Source organism: Falco peregrinus, chromosome 3, assembly GCF_023634155.1.
Source record: "Falco peregrinus isolate bFalPer1 chromosome 3, bFalPer1.pri, whole genome shotgun sequence".
Taxonomy (NCBI): Eukaryota; Metazoa; Chordata; class Aves; order Falconiformes; family Falconidae; genus Falco; species Falco peregrinus.
Genome location: NC_073723.1, coordinates 61,937,503 through 61,962,334, shown reverse-complemented (window position 1 = coordinate 61,962,334; position 24,832 = coordinate 61,937,503). Strand labels below are relative to the sequence as shown.

The 24,832-nt window shown below is 39.8% G+C and overlaps 1 protein-coding gene across 2 annotated transcripts in view; it reads right to left on the bottom strand.

Annotated features, from left to right (window-relative positions):
* Window positions 1-24,617, bottom strand: part of VAPA (VAMP associated protein A) — a 30,459-nt gene extending 5,842 nt beyond the window's left edge. Inside the window, exons 1-4 of one of the 2 annotated variants that reach the window (XM_055799156.1) lie at window positions 24,136-24,617; window positions 7,877-8,029; window positions 2,491-2,594; window positions 368-448 (exon numbers count right to left, since the gene is read on the bottom strand). In XM_055799156.1, the coding sequence (XP_055655131.1) occupies window positions 368-448; window positions 2,491-2,594; window positions 7,877-8,029; window positions 24,136-24,211 (414 nt within the window). In that variant the 5' untranslated portion in view covers window positions 24,212-24,617. Of the gene's footprint in view, window positions 1-367; window positions 449-2,490; window positions 2,595-7,876; window positions 8,030-23,326; window positions 24,027-24,135 lie in introns of those variants that run through there. The other variant, XM_055799155.1, reaches the window with a different exon arrangement.
* Between the last annotated feature and the right edge of the window lie 215 nt (window positions 24,618-24,832).

Here is a 24,832-nt window from a genome sequence, read left to right as displayed (position 1 = left end):
AAGATTATTTATTTTTAATCTGACAGCAATAACATTCTAAAGCAAATCAACAATAAGAATAATGGAAAGATAATAATTTCTGGCACTAGTCTCCATGGCTGAAGGATTTTAAGATACAGTTGGACAAGGTGCTCCCTTTCCAATGAAAGGCTTGAGCAGATAATATTTCCTTTCAATCTGGGCTGTTCTACAATCCTATGAATCTTTGAAAATGTTATATACTGAACATCCCTCCCATCTAATTTAGTACAAATTTCTACAATCCATTTAATTAACTAATGATATACGCCTAAAAAAAATTCAAAACAAATTTCCGTGAGATCCTACCAGACAATGCATGACAGTTTCTTACTCTTTTCTTACTTACCAGTTTATCGTTTTCGTTGGGCATTTCAAACACACATCTCAATTTGGAGTCCATTAACTCATCAGGCTTTGCTTCTTTCCACTAAGACAACAATTAGTATAGTTATTTAACTCTATTTAACTCACGCAAACATTTGAACAGTTCATAAGCTTGCTCTTGGTACTTGCCTCCTACACAGCTGAATACTGCCCTTACCCTAGCTGCAGTTTCTGATTTGCTTCCTTAAGAGTATGTTTTTGTTCACTTTGACTACTGCAAAGTAATGAAAGCTAGAAATGGTTAATCAACAGAACCAGAAATAGAAATTAGTAAATTGAACGCAAGGATGGATCCAGAGGTGTGTAGGGGATAGGGAGGGGACAATACAGTCGTTCCTTTAACACACAATGAGGAACCAGTATATCTGAGTCTGTTTATGAACAAAGTTCTAGCCTTATCACTCCTTGGTAAATGTACTCCTTATGTCCTATCTTGAAAGCACCAATTTTAAACAAAAAGGTTGAAAGACACCTTTTCATGTCTCCATATTTAGTTTCAGAAGAAATTTCTTTAGTTCTTCATCTTTTAGCTTTTTAACCACTTCCTCATTTTACTGCATAATACATTACCATTTAGGCCTAGAGAATTTTCAAATATGTTTATAAAAAACATTTTAAATTTTAACAGTTACCAATATATCTAAATAATTATAAAATACACTGGAATTTCGCTGTTCAACTGACAATTAACTTTTAAAGCATGCACCTCATGTAGTTGCCTTAAATCCTTAGGCTCAGAAACTGATCTGAAGTCTACAGCAATTTTTCCAATAGGTCCTCTGAAATTACCTTAGAACTGCAGGTCTTACAGACTAGACCCAGGTTTTTCACAACACACTTCCCCCTTTTTTTGTTTGTTCTCCTTTTCAGTGGCATTAGTTGTACAGTTAACTTGTAACTACAATTATCGATTTTCTGCAACATATGTTTCTCAGTATGCTACACTTAAACACACCGAGAAAGCAATTATCTGAAAGGTATTTCTGAAGTGGCTTTTTATATCCTCACCAAATAGTTACACTTCACTTACCACACATAACCAAAAGCTATCAAAGCATAGTAAGAAAAAGTAAACCAGAACAAGAAGGAAGAGAAACATTAACTTTCGAGCTACATGTCTCAAAAAACTTCACAAAATCTACAAGGTTTTCCACTGTTTGCAGTGAAGCGTGATGCCACAGTAGTCTTTCCTTTCATATAAGGGGACAGAGCCTCAATCTGCAGGTCTAGTGGATTTCAGCAATTTATAAAACCTCATCTCTATCCTTTGTTTCCCCTCTCCTCCTCTGCCTTGAGTGAGCACTGAACATACCTGTGTAAACCCAGGCATTCCTTAAACAGTCTCTAGAGACAGAAGCCTATGCATCTTTTCCCCTCCACCTTAATATACAAGCTTACGGGAGTTCATGTACACCCTCAAGGGCGTGTTAAGACAACCGAAGGCTTCCTTCCCATTTCTGCCAGCTTGTAACGTCAGCAACAGATGTCCTTCCTTCTGAATTAACAAACACGAACCTAAATATCTTCTTTCTGGACCTTTCATCAGACCAGTCCTGCCTGAGAACAGAATCTACAGCATATTCTGTTAAAACGGAATATAAATCTACGATTTTGCTGTATTTAGCCACTTGGTATCTCTTAGAGAGACCTATCTTAGTCTTCCAAATGTTTTAATTTGTTATAATCCCATACAACATTTCACTGAAACACTTTTCAAACCAAATGCACCTATTTCATACAGCTTCAGGCTTGTTCTTTAAACATACTCTTGATTCCTTCAAATATAATCTGTTGATCCCCTTCAGATTAGCCACATATAGGGTACAACATGCTCATATTTTAACACTGAACTGACTTTACCTTAGATTCACTATTTCCATTCCACCAGTTCATTAAGCGAGTTCTAAGAACTAAGCTTGTATTTAATATTAAAATACCTGAATCACATATGCAAGTCGTACTTGTTCAGAGAAAACCCAATTCTTCTCCAGAAAGAAATTGCAAAAACACGACTCATTTGCACTTAAGCCTGAGTTTCTAAGGAAAAAAAATATACAACAGTCATTTTACCCCATTTTTACTTACCACTGCCTCCATATCTGAAATATTTGGTGGTGCATAGGTTGTTTGTACCATAAACTTGTGTTTACTCTTCTCATTTGGGTCATAGTCAAAAGGCTGCAGCATTACTGTTCACAGGAAAAAAATAAAGGATAAAACTCTTGATTCTTCAGCTAATCACTGTAACAAGCATGCTATCTATACGCTTCAGATTTGCTTCTCACTGAACAGACACTGAAAGTTGAAATGCAAAAGACAGTATTGAAAATACAGCAGATATACACTGTAGCAACCAGTACTGAGAGGAAAGAGCTTGTAAGTTTTTCAGTCTGGTGTAGATGACATTAATTATTTCTGTAATTACTATAGCTAAAAGGCATTTCATATACAAGTATGAACAAACAGATCCTGTAAGGCAGACACCAAAAAAAAAAACCCCAAAACAAACAAACCCCACAAACTCAAGCAAACAGCACAGGACTTTGCTTTGGAATAAACACATTGTGTGATTAAATGCACGCAAATTTAGAATTGTAGCACACATTACAATAGTTACACGGGAGGTGGGAGGGTGGGGGGTGGTATATTAATCTAAGCTGGGAGCAAAACTACTAAAATACTTCAAACTACAGTTACTATAGGAGGTAAAGCTGTCTAGGGTTTTAATAATACATCTTCAAAATGCTTTCAAACTGAGCTCTTTGTAAAAAAAAAATCTAGCATTTAAGTTATATAATAACTACACAATATATTATACTCAGGTTTTAACATTCTTAACCGTAAATCCAGTCTAACAGTTAAAAGTACTCCAAAAACCAGGTACACAATTTAACTCTATGCCACGTTTTGGGTCTCCATTGCACCTTACCAGCAAATAGAGGGATGAGAGTCAAAATCAAATTCCCTGTAAAGGCAGCTTTAAGTGAAACATTAAAATAAAATGCATAATACTCCTTGCATTTTATCTTATGTATTTTCTCTCTGCATTTTCAGCTTTCAACATATTGTAATGCAGATTTAAAAAAAAAAAAAAAGAAAAAGAAAAAAACCATACCACCACCTGGATGGAACCAGATTCTTTGACACAACAAAGTCTGTGCTACAACTTTTTGTTGTACTTTTTGCTACCAGAGTTTGATTATGCAAGCAGTTTATACTTTCTAAATTAATGCCTTTTCACTGTATTTTCAGCTTTCCAGAGTTTAAAACTCTGTTGGTTAAGAACAGAAACTTATGCTTCTAAAGTTGTTATTTTGAGGTGTGCACAATCCTGGTGAAAAAAATTACATCACTGACAGTATAGCTTCCATTATTTCTACAATACAATACTTTTAAATGAAAGCTTTAATTACAGCAGCACGGCACCACCTTCATCCATCCAAGTTATACAAGGTCATCCAGGCGCAGACTGTGTTTTTACACTACATAGCAGCTGTCCCGGTCATCCTGGCATCACTATTATGTGTGTGGTTTCTTTAGTTCACAGGGACTGAAATAACACGATGTTTATAATACAGACCAGGAGATTACAACTTTTATAGGATATAGTTGCATACCCAGGGGCATATTATAAGGGTTTGTAGAACCACCTGAATACACAAGTTTTGTTATCGTAGTGCTGGGGGACTACTGAAGCAGAGAGAGGGATACACAACAAGCAGCATCTACCTCCAACCATACTGGCTGGAGCAGACCCTGAAACAAACTATCATGTTAGCCCCCTTGTCTCCTTTCAGAGACAACTAGTTGCCTTAGTCCAGATGGGAGGACTGAACAACACAAATTATATTTAAACATGTGTATGTAGGTACAACACTTGTGACTTGGTCTATCAGAGGATAAGGACTCAGAGAAGCTGAAGTAGTTTTGGATAAAGATTTAAAAAACCCCAAGAATAACATTTTTGGAGTCCTATCAACAGGTATCTGTAAATGTACCTATAGCAGAAATACTGACTGAGCTAGAAAAATACACTGTAGTCTCTGAACAACCTTCCCATATATTCTAAACCAATTTGTAGACTTCAATACTGCTATAGTTTTAAACAATTCAATTATATTTTCCACAATTCTGAATCTTCATTGGATGTACAGTTCAATATGCTTCCCTTCACAGAAAGTAAATTCTTCACGGTAGGACTGAACTGCATTAGTATATAAAATGCTAAGTGCAGTATCAAAATTACTAACTTGGCCTTTCCATTTTCCATTCACTAGTACCTATGAGAAAAGTTACTTCTAAATTTAATTACACTGCCACCCAACCTTAGGCCTTAAGTACTAGTTACAATTTGCAGGTGTTTGCTACAGGATGGTTATATATATTTTTTTTTTCCCCTTGAATTTTATATACAATGTAATCAAAGGGTAAGTGAATAATCTGAATCAGATTTATCTCACAAAGTACATAAAGGAACTGCATTATTTGACATGCTTTCAAACAACCTGTTTGGAAAGGTTTAAAAGTCAGGGTTTTTTCTTAATCATTGGTCCCACTGTGGTCCAAAACGTAACTGATCAAACTAAATACTTCTTCCATATATCAATGCTATAGCAATTTATCTCTAAGATTTTTTCCATTATGGCAAAACCAGCTTTCCATCACCACAGAACTTCTTCACATGCTGGCAGAATCCCTGGATAACTAGTTAAATAACTTTACGTTCTTTGGCCACTCGGTAACAACTGAAAATCTCATTTAATTGAAAAGCTGCAGAAAAAGACAATCCACAAATTCAAAGAGCTCTTAAAGCTCTTCATGATTTTAAGTAATCATGGAAAATCTCCTAAATATACGAAAGCACAGTTTTAAACATATTCTTGGAATCCCCGAGTCGTCCAAAGATCACTTCTAGGGGAACCACAATAAACAGTTATGAAAGCAAGCCTCTTGTTAATAGGCCTAGGTTTTCTACACAGAAGGGCTTTCTCTCCACAAAATAAATGTCAAAGGGGTCTGAAAACCAGAAGGAAGAACAATAACAAGTTTTCTAAAAGAAGAGTAACACACTATATTCTGAAAAGAAAAAACAACAAGCAATTGTTAACAACAAGCAATACATGATACAATAATAAATAGTTAATTTAGGGCATCAAGGTAAAGAAAAACAGATCTTTCCAAATCAGTATTTTGGGGAGGAAAAAAGAAAGTGTAAACATTGCTGAAGAAGGCTACCTAGTGATTCACAATTGAATGATAAACAAAACGCCCATGGACTTTCTTAAAATGACTGTAAATTACATCTCCAACAATAGATTTAAAAACTGGGTTGACTTTCAATGAGCACGATGCATTATATAGGCTGAAGTCAACGTTTAGTTTTGAAAACAGTTTCAGCCCATGGTATCCTAGAGTGAATTCTCTCTGCACAACAACATGAGATAAATCTATTTTTAATTATATGAAAGATGAGTCAGCAGTGAAAAGATTCAGTTGAGAGATCGATGAGATAACAAAGTGGGTCACTAGAAAAATCATCTGCATAGTTAGCTTACCAAGTGACCCAAAAGAAATCATACGGTTAAACCCAAAAAGATTAAGCTGACACTTCGGGAAGAGAACTTAATTCTGAGAAGCACTGTAACTAAACAAGTACACGTGAAAGCATCTTGAGGGGGGGGGGGGGGGGGGGGGGTGTCACTGTAGCTGAATAACTGCATGAGAATCCAGTAATACAGAAAAAGGGATATCAAAGATTCCCTGCTATGCAAACTGAAGAGTCAAGCAGTATGAGATACTGTTTCCCTTTATTGGTGAATCTGAAGCTGAAATACTGTTTACAGCTCCAGTATTATCTCATTTAAAACACTGAAATATTCCAAGCATTAAAAGAATGACATAACTATGAAAACACATTTTAAGATAGGCAAATGGAATTCTTCAATCTCTGAAAAGAACGTCCAGCAATATCTTGATTGTGATATATGACTACCTACAGGAAAGATCCCTGATACCAGATCAAACACCCAGTCAAGACAAAATGGCTGCAAGTCGAAGTTGAAGATGGAAATGAAGTAGGCTTTTGACTACTTGAATCATGAATCAGTTCTCAGTAAAATGATCTTTCATCCACAAGATGCTGGATTGTCCACGGTAAACAATGTTGAAGTTTTAAAGGGTCACGTTCTACAGATCATATTAGATAAGTAAACTGGTGTCTCTCCTACAAGAAAACTTAGTCTAAGGTTTCAATCAACCATAAATACAAAGTATTTCTGAGTTACTCCTTGCAACATTTGAACACATAACCTGAAGCTTCTCCAGCTTCTTTTAAACTTCCCAAAGGGTATAAGAATATGAATCTGAAAAGCTCTGAGGTTTGCTCCATGTTCCCCTCTTGCTTTGCTATGGCTCTGCAATCATTCTACAAAAATTAACTTTCTAGACTTAGAACACGAGCTCACACCTGTATTGCCTGTGATCTCCACAACCTATAAAGAGGGGATTACCCGCTCTCCAAGTTGGGAAATATGGTATGTCTAGAGAAATAAAAGAGTTTCTCACCTCTTGGAGTCACTGGTTTGAGAATCCCCTTTATTCTGGAGATTCCTACCTCTAGATAATTGGGAGAATGACCCATGAAAATGTTACCAAATCAAGACTGACACTTAGTCTTATCCCATTTCCTTGACAATGTCTACTCCCACGATAACTAACACCTGGTCTTTTTGACACACACATTGCATAGGATTAGACCATTATACATCCAACTAACTTCATTCTGACAATCCACAGAATTCTGAATGTAAGCCAAATTTACATGGAGTTTCATGGAAAAAAAATAAAATACTGTCTGGCTTCAGGGCTCACACTCTGCTGAAAAGGATATTTTTTTCTTTTTTTATTCTCTCACCTAAAAAAAACCCAGAAACAGAATAAGGGGAGAGTGTCTCTATAGTGAAACATACTAGATTTTTCAAATTTAAGGGCTATGAACTGCTCCATTTACCTAAAGTAACAGCAAATCTAATTTTTAAAAGCAATTTAATGACTGCCACTTAACATATATTACTGTGATAAATGGAAGAACTATGAAACAACAGAGTTCAGGGACCAGTACCATGGTCAAAACAACTATTCAAAACAACAGAATGAATTATTTTGGGGGTTTTCTTAAATGCAATGAACTGCCAAATGTTAAAACTTTAAACACATCATAGCATCCAAGAAATGCCCTACTTCAAGATATAAGCATGAATATAGTAGTCTGAAGAACAGATACCGTTAAAGTCACTGCTATTTCCAACCTTCTTTTTCTCCTTTCAGACAGCTGCAGACAAATGTGACAAATGGCAAGTATTTCTATATGGAAGATTCTTCATGTATCATTGCAGGATCAAGCATTAGAGAGCTTCATTAAAGGCCTAAAACCACCTAACCTACAACTGCATATATTTATATTTGGTTTTACCTGAAACAATTACAGATGATCCTGGGTCAATAATTCCACTGTTCGGCCTCACACAGTATCGACGAGGTGCTGTGGTCTTCACTTTGAAGCATACTTTCCTATCTGATGGATTTCGTAGTTTAAGATTTGTAGTTACTACATCTGTAAAGGGACCTGGAAAAAGGGTTGTTGTTTTAAATATTCATGTAACTCTAGAAAAAAAAATCTGTGTATACATCACATATTTATAAAATACAACTTGATGGCAACAAAATTCTAAAAGCATGTTAAATCATACATCTGTTAAGCCCATACTGTTACACACAAAGCACGCTCTATCATCTTAGTTATAATAATAAACATTACAGCAATGAACAAATAATTCTTAAATAGTATGATAGACACAAGCTGCTGGTGCAAAAATTTCATATATATATATATATGCTAATTTTACCAAATCATTCTTAACATTTTAAATACCTAGAAGGTAATGGTCATATGCAAATGTAAATTTTGCTGGAGTTTTCTTCAGGAACAGAAGCAACACACACTTTGGAACTCTTTCAAATGTTCAAAGATAGAAACACTGTGATACTGAAACATACTAACTGCTCTTGAGATTTCAAATTTCAACTTCTTTTGTGCTTCTGAGCTCCTATAGACTTGACAGAAACAGACACCAGCCTCATGTTTTAAACTCAAAATAGGCAAGAGAGATGATATGTTGTTTATGCACTTACTCTATAACTGATCCACAGGAAAGAAGTTATAGTTGCCATATTTACATATTCAATGCAGTGTATTCTCTAAACTGTGTTTATGTTAAACCACCAGGATAGGACTTGCCTCTAAAACTGGACTGGACAAGAGGCACAATTTCAATGTCAAGTTGCAAAAGTATGTCTTCCAACAAAGGTCACTGCCACGTGATGCCACACAGTAACAGCACAAAAAGCAAGTAAGGTTCACACTGTTCTGAGCTGTGTTAATGTCCCTTACGTTTGTGTCATCTGAAAGCAAGGCTGCACAGGCACTAAAAGAATGTAACTTAGAAAATGGAATCTCATATGAATATGAAATCAATTCAATAATATTTCATTGTACATAAATTTGAAGAACCTTCTTTATCATTCCTTACAAATTACACATTAAATTAGTACAAAATAATTTTCATCAGTATTGAAAACATGACAATTACTTTTCCATTAAAAAAACACAAAGAAAGCAAATTTTAGATTAAATTGGATGAAAGCTATACATGATATGAACAAGTTGTAAGGCACAACAAAACCACTAATTGCATGAGACAAAGGAAGTAAACTAAACTCTTTTCTGAACACCTGATTCCACAGAGGCGTCTGGACTATTCCAAAGGAAACGGTACTGGCCACTATCAAACATGTTACTACACTAGAGGGCTCACTACCCGACAGATATCTTTGTCTCATTCCAAACGCCAGATTTTGAGAGTCTTGACGCAAACACCAAGATACAAATCAATAAAGGACTAAACCAGGAATTAATAAGAACCAGAATACAGAGACGTAGACAAAGATAAATGCAACCTAGGTTTACATTCAACAAGGTTCTTCTGTGAAAATAAGAACTGGTAGTACTTGTCAGAAACTTCATTTCTAATCTAGCTTTATACGATGGATTAAATAGTCACCCTCTCAATCCAAGCAAATTTTACACAGCACACACAAGGATGATTTACAAAACTACTTCAAAGTTTCCTGCCACTTGCCTCTTGACGGGTCTTGCAGGATCCAGTTGCATTTATTATAGTGCGGTCCAAAAATAACTCGCATCACCCATACCACAAGCTGAACTAAAATCAGGCAGCTGAACACTCCTCTAAATCTAAGGCTGGTGATACACTCAGAAAAGACCAAACATCTATTTTTGAGCTACACAAACATTTTTGAGGAAGTTGTTCAGAGACTCTTAGTAATAGCCACCTAGGCATTGCCTTTGCAGTGCCCAGCAGCATACAGCACCTTGAATCTGGCTTTCAAAGGTGGGGGCTGCTTTTTTTAACTGCAACTCTAGACAGCCTGAGGAGCTCTGCTTCTCAGTCATCTCAACTACTATTACTAACGAAATTCCACTCAAAGGAAAAAAAGGCTCATTTCAGAGGCTCATTTTGAAAGGCACAGTCACCAAGAAAAGGAGCTATTCTATTAAAAAATAGCTTACTTAAGACAAAGCAGTGAATTTATAAAGTGATGATAAACTGTTTTTTAAACTTTAGAAAAAAAAATGTTGTTCCTTTTGAGGCGTGAAAGCTGCCCTAATGCCTGCCTTCTCAAAGTACATAGTAATGAGATAGAAGTGACAGGAAATATCAGAATAATTTGAACAGTATTTTGAATCCTAACACCACAGATAATTGGGAAAAAAATAAATCTGCTTTTGTTCCCCAGGTACATGAATGCAGTGACCTCCTTTGCATTTCCTGGATACTTCCCAAAAAAAAAAGAGCCTTTAGCTCAGGGACATTTTTTAGTATCAGACATTTCTTTCAGAGCAGACTGAAATCTTTTTCAAGGTCTAGAGCACCCTTCTTACAGCTTTACCTTTCCCCTGCTTTTTAAAAGCTTTAAAGAAAAAAAAAGCTGTATAAAGCTTCTGAGACTTGCAACCACCAGTTTTCATAAACAGCTGATAACAAACTGGTGTACACAAGGAAAAGATGACTGAATTTCACTGTTCCTGCAGAATCCAGCTGTTGTGGTAGTTCAGCGGCATACCAACAGACAGCACTGATCCGAGCATGGACAGGCAGGAAGAGACGCGAGGACAGTAAATCAGAAAAACATCTCTCTAACCACTCAGAAGCCACACAATCTAAATTAACGTAACATAGCCTTCAAAAAAGAAACCAGGCAACAGCAGAAGAGGATTCTGGAGTTCACATTCACACAAACATAAGCACCACTACCCTGGGGGAGTAAGGAAATAAAGTACAAGCTGGCACTAACAGTCTGAGAGCAAAAGCCTAAATCATGATGGTTACTTGAGAAAAACAAGAGAAGGGAGTGGAGGGGTAGAATCAGGAAGGAGAAACGCTTTGGCTGTACCACACAGCATCTAAACAAAGAAAAGAACAGGCAAAGATGGATAGACTCTGCACATGCATCAAAAGATGGACAAATGCATGCCAGCTTCATCTCAGAAAACATACAGGTATATCAGGACAGCATTATCCTCTGAAAAAGAGCATCTCACTGCTTGCATGACACCCAGGCCAAAGCTGGTTTTTATTGGAGCACTTAACCCTCAGACTGGCTGATTTCTAACTGTACCCACCAGACAAAATAGGTCGCGAGTACCCTCTACTGTTGTTTGCCCAATACTTCCACTGTAAACTGCTTAAGACTACCTTTTATCTTACATTTGTACAACTTAAGACAATGGACTTCTGGATCTGCAACTAGGGTTTTCAGAAGCTGTGGTAATTAAACTAACAAAATTCTCAAGCTATACAAATATAAATATGATGTCTAATGACAAGAGATCATTGCTTTATAGATCTATTTTTTCAATCTAACAATCTCTGGGAGTCAAAGCTACTTTAAAGGGGACAGGGAGTTCAGCAACCCCCTTATAGCAGTGTAAATTCAAGACACCAATGACAGCATCTTCCTAGAATAAAAGTTGTGAGAGTGCCAGATCATTCCAACAGTTTTGAACGGAGCCATGACAATCCATGCCGAGATTTTTCCTGTCTTTTTGACTTACAAGAAAGAGTCTTAGAAAGGAATGACAGACATCTACCTAATCACACCCAGAAATACTAGATATCTCCAAAAACATTAGGTACTGAATTTCTACTCCAGCAATCTTACAGTGCAGCACTAACGCTGCGGTTGCCTCTGGCAACTACACATCACAGACTACAGCAACTAGTGGGCAAGGAAGAAGCGACACAAATTCAGCAGAGCCAGTTTCCACTGCTGAAACACAGGGCCAAGTTTCCTGGCTTGCCACAAGCTTGCCAGTTACATTGCAATAAAACCAAAATACTATGTATTACTGGACAGGTAGAACGTGTACAGAGATTGTTTTGATCAACAGTGTTTTCTTCTCTTCAAATTTAAGTCTCCTTCAGTTCCTCAGCTCCAAAAGTCATCCTTCTACTGCCTGGGATGGTCAAACATAAGGGAAAAAATGATGACATGAATATGCCTTTCTAGAGTGGGAAGGAAGAGCTCAAACCAACCTCCTCAGCCTGGGGTACCCCTGGGAAAGGTGAGAGATCACCATCAGTATCTCTAGTTGTTGGTAGTACAGAGTGAATATAAAAGAACTTCGAAGAAGCGGACAGGTTTGGTTATCAAGGAGGTCCATTCGAATTAGTAAATCTGTCACAATGCACACACAGAGCCTGTCACAGAATATCACCCACCTAAAACTGGATAAGAAATTATCATTTTATTAAATATAAAATCTTTGGTAATTAGAAGGCAGATAACTGGAGTTATAAAAAAATGAGCATGCACTATTAAACAGATTCAACAACATTTTATATGTAAAACCTTCAGGGTTAAGTATATCGTCTCTTTAAGACACTGAACAATAGCTGTTATAAAGACGTATATCTAAGATGATTGCCAGAGAGCACTCCCTTTCATGCACAGAACTAAAGTTTATTTCAGCTGTAAACTGGCACAGTAAAGGGATATATTCAACCACATCTGAAAACAATATAAGCACACATAAAAAAGTACACAGACTGGCAAAAGGAACCCAAACACCTTAAAATGTGTAAATTACAGTGTTAATTTCAAAAACTATGGGGATTATATGCTTTAAGTGAGATGCTGTTTTTTTCACAACTGTTTCATTACCTTTGAAATTCCAAGAGCACCTGAAAGATACAAAGCACTTCAAGACATCTTTACCAAAACAAACTGGGGAAGTTTTCTTTCAGCACACAATAAAGTCAGGTTGGGCAGGCAAAGAAAAATCATTTAGTGCATTTGACAATTTGAGCCCTAATAAATGAGAAAGGAATTAAAGTCAGTAGGATAAAAACTAGCAATAATATTATAAAGCCAGAAAGACAAATTCTGAGAATAAGTGAACTAACTTTTGTGATAGACCTGACAGTAACAGAGTAGGATCTCCACCAACTCATTCTGCTAGAATCAGAAGTAAAAACAGAATAAAGAAAGAATAAGTTAACATAGCCCCATGTAATCTACATTTGTACAATGTAATAAAAAAAATATTTAATTAGGCCAAAATTTAATTGTTTTTCTTTCCCATCATTTGACATGGCAATCACAGAATGGTTGAGGTTGGAAAGAACCTGTGGGGTCATCTGGGCCAACCTCCTGCTCAAGCAGGACCACCCAGAATCAGTTGCCCCGACAGCTTTTGAATATCTCCAAGGACAGAGACTCCACAGCCTCCCAGGGCAACTGTGCCAGTGCTTGGTCACCTTCATAGAAGAAAAAAGAAGAAAGAAAAAAAAAAAAAAAAAAGCGTTTTCTACTGTTCAGAGGGATCCTCCTGAGTTTCAGCTTGTGCTCTTTGCTTCTGGTCCTGTCACCGGGCACCTCCACAAAGAGCCTGGCCCTGTCCTCTTTGCGCCCTCCCTTCAGGTATCTGTGTACACTGGTAAGATCCCCCTGAGCCTTCGCTTCCCCAGGCTTAGCAGCCCCAGCTCTCTCAGCCTGTCCTCGCAGGAGAGATGCTCCAGTCCCTTCAGCAGCTTTGGGGCCCTTCACTGCACTCTCTCCAGTATGTCCATGTCTCTCTCATAATGGGGAGCCCCTGAACTGGACCCAGCACTCCAGCTGTGTCTTCACCAGTGCTGAGCAGAGGGGCAGGATCACCTCCCTCGACCCGCTGGCAAGGCTTCTCCTGGTGCTGCCCGGGACACCACTGGCCACCCTGGCTGTGTGGGCACATTGCTGGTTCACAGTCAACTTGGTATCCACCATGACCCTGAGGGCCCTTTCTGCAAAGCTGCTCTCCAGCTGGTCAGACACCAGCATGTACAGGTGCATGGGGGGTTATTCCTCCCACGGTACAGGACTCTGGACTTCTTGCTGAACTTCAAAAGGTTATCATCAGCCTCTTTTGCGATCTGCCAGCTCACTCTGCACTCGTGCATGCATTCCATCAGGGCCCACAGACTAGGTATGTCCAGTTTACTTAAGTATTCCCTGACCTGATCATCCTCCACCAAGGGTAATGAGGGAAAGATGTCTAAAAATGAAAGACCAGTGGCCTGCAGCAAGTCAAAACTACCTTGACTGTCAGATAAGAAAAATAATCTTAAAATATACATAAAGCACTTATCTAAATGGAACTTTATAGTACTTTCTGAAAAAAGCATAGGTGACAGCTGACACAAAACTGAGAGATTTGTTATTTCCATACATTACTTTTAAGAAATTAATATTCAGACCTCTGTGAAAATAATCTGAAGAGAATGCATAACATGGACTGCCAATGAGCCTAATCCCTTCCTCTTGAAATACCAAAACCATAACCATTCAAATACCTTCTTCAACTGGAAGAAAAATTCCGACTGACAAATTACCTATGTTAAAATTACTCCTGGTCTATGAAGCATAACAGCTTACATTTCATGGATTAATACTTCAACACTAGAGGTCTGAATGATCAGGAATAATCAGTGGATGAAGGTGCAAGATCAATAATACCTACAAATAACCATGGCTCTCATGTAGATATCCATACATTAGAGCAATAATACAAAATATTTCCTTCTTTTTCTACCCTAGCACTTGAGAAAGTTATTAGTTTTATCATCAACCTGTACATAAATGTCAGAATGCAAAAGGCTTCATAAGAAAGCTGACACATCTCAGTGCCCAGAGCTCCTGAAGGCTGATTCTATGCTAGCACTGTTTACCATGGGTAACATCAGATTTCATCTGAGCTCCCCACAATGACACGCTGTCTGCATCCATGCTGATGATGTATCTGTCAAAGATTTTTCCTTCTAAGAAATGCTGAGACAATGCCCAGTTTTTAATCCTAAAAGATCTTCCTGTCAAACAGGCAAGCAGAGCCTATATATGGTTATCCAGGTTGCTAGACGTGCTTGTGCAGATGCTGGCATGCATGCATGCTTTACTGGGGTCTGATGGCAAAGGTGAAACCTTTTGCCTGCCATTCTGACAGAAAAGTCAGTGATACAATACAGTAGCATTTCAAAGCAGACAAACCGAACAATTTTCTTTCTTACATTTTCTTACTGGATCTAAATTTCATATTCATCCCAGCTTGTTACTGACATGTTGTTAATGGCCAAAAACACAGTAAAAAAGTAATAAGCATTTATCTCAATGGTAAAGTGGAGCCACAGATCATTACCATGAATTCTGGTAAAGAGAACATTATCTGGTATATATAATAGATGAAAAACAGACTAAAAGGAGACTGTCCTGCTTTTAGTATTAAATATGGACAACGGTTTCTTTAGCCTCCACAACAACACACAACACTATTAGTAAGATGGTGTACAATGGAACAACCTTACCCAAAGATATTAATGCTTGTATTTAGCTTAAACTTTATAATCTAGCAGTCTTGAGTCCAATTCAGTCATATAGGTCTATTCTTGATGTTTTCCTGTTGAAAGAGTGCCTTTACTAAAGAACTGTCACGTTACTAACATCAAAGGCATGCTTGTTATTTAAACTTAACCTCCACATTAGTGTAAATTCCTTACTTACAATTTAGCTTTATTTGGTTACATTGTTATTCTTGCCAAATACACATGAAGAGCATACTAAAATTAGTAGCTATTCTGCTAGGATAAAGTCTTAAGAATCTAATGATAAATAAAGTATTATTCATCCCAAAGTGCTCTCACTGTTGAAATAAGGGCAGTAGAAATATTTTTACCAGCTAAACATGAACATTTAAACCAGCAAATTATCCCCAAAGTCCTGAAAAAACTAAGCAATATGTACAAGCAATCTTTCAGTACAGATGCAGTATTTACAATTTAGTTCAGTAAGGGCTGTGTTATTAAACCCTTCCTTGCTGGAGCAACTATTCTCTTTACTTGCATAAGGTTGGATAACTAATGAATTTGATAATTACAGAGGCTCCTGAATGTCAAGAATACTAGCTTGAACTAGAACTAAACGAACAAGTAGATTTTCCCTTTCTGTTCCCTTTTAAACTTGCTTTGCATTTTAACCAACTATAGCTTACAACAGGTTTCAGTTCCAGCGATGCTGAAAAGCCCAGCTCTGCTGTTTAAAATATTCAAATATTCAGCACTTTCAAATATGTATGCACCCTCAAATACAAAATTTACAATTGGATACACCTTTCTGATCTGAATGGCAATATACAAGAAACTCTTCAAACTCTATAGTAGTAATCAGAATATTTGCAATCATATCAGATGACAGCTGCAGTGGCACATAGAAAAATCAGTCTTTCTACAGAAGACCTGACCAAAAGCTGCTACTTAGCACTTTTCCCAGTGTGCTCGAAGAACTGGCTATCAGTGGCCAGACTCAAAGATTAAACAACACCAGAGCTCTTGCGGTTTTCACCAGTCTCCTTTCAAGTAGTATCCCAAGAGTGGAACAAAGTAACTTTAAAAATAAATTGATTTCACACTTCTCATGGACAAAAGCCCAGAAAGTTCTTTTAAAAAAAACCCAAACAGTTTCAGGTGTTTGACTGTTAAATGGTGCCTAACCTCAGCACATAATGGGCCTGGTCTAAACAGGCTTATATTATAAGACATTAAAATTTTCCACAGGCAGGTCCAGCTAACACTGAACTACACCCACAAAGACATTAACAACTCACTTTAGTTTCAGTGTGACCCTTCATTCTCTGGAAGCACAGACTACAGGTCTCCATCCCAAATCTCTGAAAGTCAAGTACAGCATATCCTACAGTCACTCAGGAAAACATGCTTTAAATAAAAGTTGCATCCAGTCACAGCCTTGTCACTCGGGCAGCATCACAAACTCCATTCCCTCATCACCTTCACGTCACAGTACTGAGCTGAGCTAATGCAGCCACGCTACCCATGACCAGTCAGCTCACTTCTATGGAAGCAGCTAGAAATCCAACTTGAGCCGTAACATGGAACATGGCTAGTAGACATACAAATTAAAAACCAGTTTTTACTTTCATTAGGTCTACTAGACTTAGTGGCCACATTAACATCACACTGTTAACACATTAAGCACGTTAAACCATCATATTCCTGTGAATTATAATTACTAAGTTTACTTCACAAATGGAACAGTTACTCCTAGGTATATGATTTTTAAATTTATGAACATTCCTTCTTACAAAGAAAAAAACATTAAACATGTACCTCAGCCAACTATTCTAATGTCTTGGAATATATACCATGACATACTGGCTTCTAGCTCAAGTACATAATTAGGTACCACCACTGTCCTACCAAACTTTCAAGAAAATTGTAACCTCATGACCTAGGAGGAGCCTTCTGAAGTCCACATGAAGCAAACCATTTTGTAAGATCGCATCTAATGAATTTAAAACTATTTCTGCCCACATAGTTTTCAGAAGTTTGGTTCAGACTGACATGATTCAGATTTTAAATTCAACTAGTTTCTAATGATCTAAATACATTCATAGCCACTTGATGCCAATTAATTTTTGTACCAATCCTACCCTTTAGCCTACACAGCTTTTCTTCTCCCCGGTGCTTACCTCTTCTGATATATTATAGAGAGCAATCAAATCTCTTTTCAGTCTTCATTTTGCTAAGATAAACAAGCCAAGCTATTCTACTTCATTTACAACTCTTCATTTGCACCATTCCCATTTGGGTTAATTTTCACTGACTAGGGGTTGCCAGAGATGCATTTAGATAAAAGTTTCATCAATACCACAAACCTTGACATTAATACTTCCCTCACTACAAAACTATAGTTTCATTATTTGCCTTGTTTCATGACTTGTCACACTCACAATAAACCTGGAGTACTGCATCCAGTGCTAGGATCCCCAGTACAAGACAGACATGGAACTGTTAAAAATGGGATCCAGAGGAGGGCCACAAAAATGGTCAGAGGGCTGGAACACCTCTGCTGTGAAGAAAGGCGAAGACAGTTGGGGTTGTTCAGGCTGGAGAAGAAAAGGCTCAGAAGAGACTTTATTGCGGCATTTCAGTATAAAAGGGGCTTCTAAGAAAGATGGAGAAAGACTTTTTACCAGGGCCTGTAGTGACAGGACAAGGGGCAATGAAGTCAGACTGAAAGAGGCACATTTGGACTGGGCATAAGGAAGAAATTCTTTATGATGAGGGTGGTGAGACATTGGAACAGCTTGCTTAGGCTTGCGGATGCCCCATCCCTGGAAGTGTTGAAGGTCAGGGTGGATAGGGCTTTGAGTAACCTGGTCTAGCGAGATGTCCCTGCCCGTAGGAGGGGAGTTGGACTAGGTGATCTTTAAAGGTTCCTTCCAACCCAAACCATTCTATGAAATAATGTACTGACACCCAGTAAATCCAGTGGTAAAATCAAATTCTGTTTGGGGGATGCCAACAGAAAAGATGAAAAAGAAACAAATTAAAAAATTTTTAAAAAGACACAGATAGAGAGAGAAGGTGGTCTCAGATCAGACTGGTACACTGTACCCAGAACACTCACACTGCATTTTATTCCATATTCCATTTACCTCCATGTCTTTCATTATTATTTCCTCTAAGACTTTGCACACTGTCGAGGTCAGACCTATTCAAGCATTGAAGTGTCAAATTAAGAATTACTCCAAGTGAGACCACATTTTGAGAAACACAGGAGGGGAAAATTCTGATGTGACTATCTTTTCAAAATCCAGGCAAACCATTTTTTCTTCCTTTTTCATTATTCAAAAACAAACACCTGAAGTGCTACACCGGGATACTATTTAGAAAATTATCTTAACTCTCAAGACCTTGTTCATATAGAAATAAACCCAAAATATTTCTTTAATTTACATAACAATGCATTTTAAATACTTGCAAACCCTAAAATTAAATACGACACTGCCAAATAATTTACAATGTAATGAAATAACTGTATACAACACTAAAAACTACTAAAAGGCAAGAGAAGCTAAAGAGGCCAAGACCACTATGCACCACAAGATAAAGTCTTACTACCTTAAGGAAAACAAAGTTACCAGAACTCTTTTCTGCTTTTTTATTTTCACCAAGACATCAGAAACTGTCTTAGTAGTCATTTGCTGGTTTGGGGCTGGGGGCAGGGGGGGAGTAGGTTGTGTTGGGTTTGGGGGAGGAAGGTGGGTAGTTTGTTTTTGTTTGTTTTTGGTTGGGTTTTTTTTATGAAATTAGCTTATACACTTTTGTCTGGCTCATCTGACAATAAAAGCCTTGGATTGGAAGTTGACAACTTTCACAGTGGAAAATGTAATACTTATCTGATTAGCCAGTGATATTTTTTTCCACTTTACACACAACAAGTTCTCTCCAGCAGCCTCTTCCAACTTGAATTTATGGCTTGTAAACTGAGCACGTAATAACCCTTTAATGACTGATGGTCACAAAGATCTGATTAACAAACATCTCCCAAAGACAAAGTTGGTCAGAAAGTAAAATATATTCACAAACCACAGTCAAGCCAAAACAGGAACAATTTATAAAACCACAATGGACAGCTGGTGCACTAAATATTCAAAGCTATTAACTGATGCATAAAACAGCTCCTCTTGCTCATGTTAAGTTTCTACTTTTCAACTTGGTGTTGAACAATGGTACAGTGATCATGTATATATAATACAGTATTTTTTACAATATTGATTACGATGTATTACAGTGACCTAGAACACTTGCTTAGGCTATCAACAAGCAGAATGAGTAGGCACTTTACATTGATCATAATGTAAAGGTGAAGGTTTTACACCAATGACTACACCAGAAGTACAAGACTGTGAGGTTGGACAGTGTTTCTCTGTTTAGTGAAGATGCAATATTAAGTAAAACACAGTCCTACAAATTGCAGGCAAAGGAAAAACTTCCAAATCCTCACTGCTATATACCCCTATCATCACAGGGAAATCCTCCATTTTGAATCTTAAAACAAATGGCAAACTAGATCTGCCGAAATATAATCTAACACCTATAATACACCTATATTCACAGATCAATGCAACTCCCTTTTTATTAGCCAGTTTTAAATGCAATCTAACACCATGGTAGACACTTACGTATTAACATAGCATCACCTCATAAGCAATACAACACCTGGTAAAAAATATCTTCCCTTCCTCTTCCTCAACATTCCCACCAATCATTCTGCGTCTCAATTTTTATTAACACCTACCATTAAAAAAAATCAAAATACAACAAATATTACATTTGAGACAGGAAACAATGGATAGAAATACAGATACATAGGAACAGTAAACAATTCCAGGAATCCCTCTTAGATTAAAAAAAAGAAAATAAAAAAAAAAACAACAAAAGTCATCAAAGATTACTTGTTAAATACTGAGCCATTCTATGGGATGTTCAATTTTTGTCATCACACAATATTCAGCTGGCAAAAATATTAAATGGAATCATTTCAAAATATCGAAAAGCCACAACCGTGTTACTAATCACTTACAAGCAGTTTTTCACCTCTGCACTCCCATTGTTTAGTTTCAAAAACTTTCTTGAATGACAACACCAGAAAATTAACATCCCAATCACCTTTTTTTTAACCCGTTTTAGAAGTCTGGGATATCACAAATTTGTTGGTACTTTTGAATAGAGCGATATCATCAAGACACACACAAATACGGCACACAAAAATCACATTTGAGGACTTAGAATTCTGCCTACACTAAAAGATAACCTGGGCCAACTCTGGTAACAGACTTTGTGGGCAGGGGATGCATTTAACATTGAGCTATTTTTACCTTTAAATTCCACCTTCTCAATTTACAGCAACACATAGCCTGTGGCTTTCAATGTTACCAACAGTAGTGTAATGATTACAAAATCTACAGCAATATCTTTGTATTATTCAAAAGGTCGTCGAAATCTGCATTTCAGAATGAGATATAATACTTAAGTGAACTGCTCTCTACCTCACCTGTAAAGTCATTTGAACATATTAACCAGCTGATCATTGATTTCACACACTAACAATCCTAGATTATTAATCAGATTAATAAGCAGAAATTAAAACATCACCTGTTTATAATAATCTCTCCCAATAACTCAAACCATCAAAGGGAAAATGTATTGCACACAGACATGCTCAAAAGCTGGTTTTAGTCTGCTGACTTGCTAACATTTCTAGCCTCAAGGTAGTAACAAAAAAAAAAAAAGCGTGCTTCATTATTTTGAGACATTTACAAAGTTAACATAACTGGATTTCACACACTTCTAAGCAAGAACTTCAGCAAAGGACTTCAATTTAGAATATTCAGACATTTTTGTAATGTCTGACTATTGCTAGTCAGACATCTCTGAATCACATGAAATTCAAATTCCGAACACTGTCTCCTAATCTTCCAAGGCTCATCAACTAGTGCTGATTTTCAATTAGGTGTTGCAGAATCATGTCTTATTACTTAAAGATTTAAAGATTTGGTGAAGGTTTTCTAAAAAAGGACCATCATCCAAGACCAACTTAAATACATTAGTTACAATTGCAAAACTAGCTTCTTTGACTTAACGAAGACAGCTTCCATAAAAATGCTAGAAATCTTTGAACTGAAAACTTCAAGTGCTGCTATTTAACTACACAACTCTTTAAATAAAAATTATTTTTTAAAAATGTATTCACTCACATGGAACTAATTCCAGATTATCATAACCTTCACTAGACTAGAGCTACAGACATTATATGCATCAGTCACATGAAAAAGACCCCAGTAAGAAGCAGATGTTCCAGGTTCCAAATTAGTTGCTTTTAAGTGCCTCCTGTTTCAGTTCTTCCTATCTAGTCTCAAACCCAAACAACTTCAGATTTGAGAAGCTAAACAAAATACATTAGATACTTTCTGATAATAAGTTACACTTCTTCTGAGTCATAGTTTCTCTTACTAGCCAAAAGAGAACTCTCAGAAATCCCTTCTGCCAATAACGTATTCTTCAATGCAGTACTTCACAACTGAATTAGTTTGTGGCCCACAAACCTTTTTAAACACCTCGGAATAATCAGCTAGAAAATACTGAAAGTGCACTCGATGCTCTCCCAACAGATAGCTTTTTCTATAGTGTATTACTGCAGTAATATAGTAATAGAGAGCTTTTCATAGAGCATTAAGACTGCAGTCTCATTATGCTTCAGATTTTGTTTCTGCTTAGTCTGCTCTACAGAAATCTTCCTAATATATGCATTAGCCTGAAACCAAAGTTTATGCCTAAAGAATATACATTTCATGCTCTAAGTACATAAACACACAGCACAATAAAGATCACTGACTGACAATGGCTTCATACAGACAGCATTTCTAATCTAGTATTTATTCTATATTCCCTGTATCAACGCTGTTTCATATCACACAAATACAGCTTACTTGCAGCTTGAAGACAGCTCAACATTTGAAAGCTTTGAATTAGACACAGTAGCTTAATTTAAAAATCTAAAAAATCATGTATTTTCCCTAACCTGTTCTTGCAGTAAAAATACAGTGTATTGCAAGTATTGCAATCTGAGTGCAGACACATCTGACAGCATTTTAAACACAAAAAAACAGAAGCAAAAGAGGTAAGCTCCTGCTACAGTTTTGACTCTTCTAGATGTGCAATTAAAAAATTTCAAAATTGAAGCTATCAAGAAATTAGTATGTGTGATCAGACAGATTTTGGGGTTTAATGGTGGATCAATAAAACAAGTATAGTTTGTTACAAGTCTGTCTAAAAGCCAGGCCAGCCAAAGGTATTTTGGGGGAACAGTCTTCTTTGCTAATACAAACATTATTTTGTTCTAGTTGTCCATTTAAAGATTTTCAGAACATCGTAAATTCTAACCCCTCCCTCTAAAACAATGAAAAATGAGTCTACTAGAAACAGAAGATAAAACAAACATTTATAGGATGAGGCAAGTACACGTGCTGACACTAGTCACAAGTTCAGGAAACTAACAGCTTTAAGAAAATTCTAACATTTCTGATTCTAAATCTGAAACGTTCTGAGATTTTTCTCAATGCCCCTTATGGGTGTAAAATAGAAACAGGATACTACTGAAAACTACTTATTCCATCACGTTCTTCTTAGCGCCCTTACCTCTCAAGGACCACTCATCTTCGGAAGAGCTTTCCTTTTCACAACTCTCTAATTTATTTATTTAGGAGAGAAAAAGCCCCCCCATGGTCACAGCGCTAAGCGGGCCCTATTCTGACAGAGGCATGTCATGCCGGTCAGTCATGCGGTCGGCACGCAATACCCAATACACAGAAACTTCCGAAACGCACACACACATTCCTCTCCCTCGTTCCCAAGAAAGGAGGGAGCTCCCCGTGTCCGTACTGAGAACCTGCCTGAAACGTGACAGCTTGGAGGAACGGGCGGGGAGCGCCTGGCCAGGCCTGCGGGCCAGGCTGCAGCGGGCACAGTGTGCGAGAGCCTGCACCCGCACGTCGCCCCCCTCGCCCACCGCCGGCGCGATGGTGCAGAACGGCCGGAGCCCCCGCGGGCCGGCGGCGGGGCCGGGGCCGGGCTGGGACAGGCGCCCACCGCCGGCCCGCCAGGGCGCGGCACGGGGAGGCCAGCTCCGTGCCGCCAGCCCTCCCGCCCGCTCCCTCGGCGCGGCGGCGAGGCTTCCCCTCCCGTTCCGGACCTCCCCTGCCTCGGCAGCCAGGGGGAGACCTCCGGCCGGGGAACCGGCGGCCACAGCAATGACAGGGCAGCGACAGCTCCTCCCCGGGCCGGACCCGCTACTCCAGGGCCGGGCCTCCCGACCGGGGCGGTGACACGGCAGCGGCCGCGCCAGCACGCGCGGGGGACACGCGCGGGGGGACACGCGCGGGCAGGGGGCGGCCGGGCCCGCCGGCGGGGGCCGGAAGGGGGCGGCCGCCCCCCGAGCGCCGCGCCCGGCAGAGCGGGCGCCCGCCGGGGCCGCGGACACGCTCTCGAGTCCCCGCGGGATCCCAAGATGGCGGCGGACGAGCCCGTTCGCCGGCTCGGCGGCGCCCCCCCGCCCCCCCGCCGGGCCCGTGCGGGCATGGCCCGGCACCGCGGCCCGGCGCAGGAGGGGAACGAGGCGCCCGGCGGCGGCCCACCACGGAGGCGAAACGGGACCCCGCGCCGGGCCGGGCCGCCCTCCACCCCCCGCCGGGCTCCCCCTCACCTTTGAATTTGAGGTCGGTGGGCGGATCGAGCACCAGGATCTGCTCGTGCTTTGCCAGAGCCCCGGCGGCCGCCATCTCGCTCGCTCGCTCCGGCGGGAGGAGGCGTGGGGGGAGGGAGGAGGAGGGGCGGGAGGGGGAGGCCGGTCGGCGGCGCCGCTCCCTCGCGGCGGGCGGGCACGCGGGCGGTGGCTCCGCGCGGCTGCGGGCGCTGCCGGCGGGGCGCGGGCCGAGGGCGGGCGCTGCCGCCTGCCGCTGCGCGCGCTGCCGCCCCGAGCCGCGCTCGCCGCCCTCCCTCGCCCTCCCCGCGCGCTTGGCTCAGCGGCCGGCAACGCCACCCCTCCGCGGGCACGAGGGCGGCGGGGCCCCCTGCGCGCATGCGCCCGCGCCTGCCGGCTGCCCTGCGCCCGCGCCGGCGGCTGCAGCGAGACCCCGCGGCCCGGCCCTCACCGCCGCCGCCCACCGGAGCCGCCGGGGCGCGGGAGCGGAGCGGAGCAGCACGGGGCGGGCGGGGAGGGGAGGGGAGAAGCCCCCTCTGGCCACACACGGTCCGGGCAGGGGCAGCGGCACAGCGCGCATGCGCCGCCGGAAGAGGAAGCGCGCGGCTGGCTCGCCCTTGGGGCCGTGGCGCCGGTGCGGGAACCGCCGCTCCCGGCGGGCGGGGGCGGCCTGGGGGGCCGTAGGCGCGGCAGGGTCGGG